The 1,645-nt window shown below is 35.6% G+C and overlaps 1 protein-coding gene across 1 annotated transcript in view; it reads right to left on the bottom strand.

The window, feature by feature from the left end:
* Positions 1-1,645, bottom strand: part of brinp2 (bone morphogenetic protein/retinoic acid inducible neural-specific 2) — a 272,709-nt gene that overhangs the window by 9,362 nt on the left and 261,702 nt on the right. Inside the window, exon 8 of the mRNA XM_013912007.1 lies at positions 959-994. Coding sequence (XP_013767461.1) covers positions 959-994 — 36 coding nt within the window. The remainder of the gene's footprint in view (positions 1-958; positions 995-1,645) is intronic.

Genomic DNA, 1,645 nt, shown 5'->3' with positions numbered 1-1,645 from the left:
TGATATTAGATAAATGAATATTGATAAAGTTTACCTTTATGTACAGAATCTGAATATCGCAAAATATTTTAAAAAATTGCAATAATATCGTATCGTGCGTTAAGTATTGTGATAATATCGTATCGTGGGATGTATGGTGATTCCCACCTCTAGTATAATATAGTATTTTCGGTAGGATTACCATCTCAATGAGATTTATTCTTCCCAAAAATGATATTGGAAGTCACCTCCATCTTGTCAGCATCTCTTGAAGATCTTGAACCATTCCATTAATATTTTCTCTATATAAGTGACCAACATTTGGTGTAACTTTAAGTCCCAAATATACAAAACCTGATGGTGCCTAATGAAAAGGTTTAACATATAAAGGTTCAGTGTCCTTTCCACTACACAGAGTCATTATAACAGATTTATCAAAATTTACCTTGTATCCAGATATAAGACCAAAGTCCTTGATACACCTAGTAAGAACAGGTAGAGAGTTAGCAGGGTCAGTCAGTGTCAGAAGAATATCGTCTGCATAGAGCAGGATTTTATGTTGTCTATTCCCAATTTTAACTCCAGCAACACTTGGATTTTGTCTAATGGCCATGGCCAAGGGCTCAATGGCCAAAGCAAATAATAGTGGTGACAATGGGCTACCTTGTGCTGTACCTCTGCTCAATGTCATTGGGGAAGATAACAAGCCGTTAGTTAACACTGATGCTGTTGGTGATTTGTATATAATTTTGATCCACCCCAGACAGTTTTTTCCAAACCCAAATCTTCTCATTATTTCAATCAGATATTCCCATTCAATTCTATCAAATGCCTTTTCGGCATCCATAGAAACAACAACCCCAGAGATCTGATAAAAATTTTAAAAATGAATAATATTAAATAGACGTTGAGTATTATTGTAAGAATTCCTCCCCTTAATAAAGCCTGTCTGGTCAGCATGCACAATAGAGCACATCACTTTTTCTTATTATCAACACCAAGAAGGCTAATAGGCCTGAAAGATGAGCATAACTCCGGGTTTTTATCTTTTTTAGCTATCAATGTTATATTAGCCTGGTACATAGATTCAGGGAGTTTTGATTCTTCAAATGCTTTATTAAAAACCCTTAATAATAAACTATTTAACTTCACTTTCACTATCTTAAAAAATTCTTATATATTCCCTGACTGGAGTGCAGATATAGCTTTATCCACCTCCATCAATCTAATGGGTGACTCCAGCAGGCTAACCTGATCTTCAGAGAGCTGAGGGAATACTAAGTCGTTTAGAAAAAAGCCTGAGTTAAGCCTTGTTATATCCATCTCAGACTGATATGTTTGTATAGAATTCTCTAAAGCACTCATTAATCTGACGGTTTCCTACTTGCCTTTCACCATTCACATCCACAATAGCTGTGATAAAAGAACTTGATGGAGTATTCCTTGCAAGACGAGCCAAAAAGCGGTTAGGCTTATTAGCTGATTGAAAAAGCAGTCGTCTGGCAAGAAGGACGTCTCTTTCAGCCTTTCGCATTATCAAATTACGCAAAGATGTCCTGGCAATATTAAGCTCACTTAATGTTTCAGCTGATTTTGTTACATAATATTGTTTCTCCAGCTTTTTTATATTATTCTCGATCTCTAACTGCCTTGTTAATCGTTGCTT

The sequence above is a fragment of the Pundamilia nyererei genome, unplaced genomic scaffold (genome assembly GCF_000239375.1).
Source record: "Pundamilia nyererei isolate P.nyererei 1_Seehausen unplaced genomic scaffold, PunNye1.0 scaffold00077, whole genome shotgun sequence".
In the NCBI taxonomy this organism is placed as follows: domain Eukaryota; kingdom Metazoa; phylum Chordata; class Actinopteri; order Cichliformes; family Cichlidae; genus Pundamilia; species Pundamilia nyererei.
The sequence above is the reverse complement of the archived record's forward strand: the minus strand, read 5'-3'. Positions and strand labels throughout refer to the sequence as shown.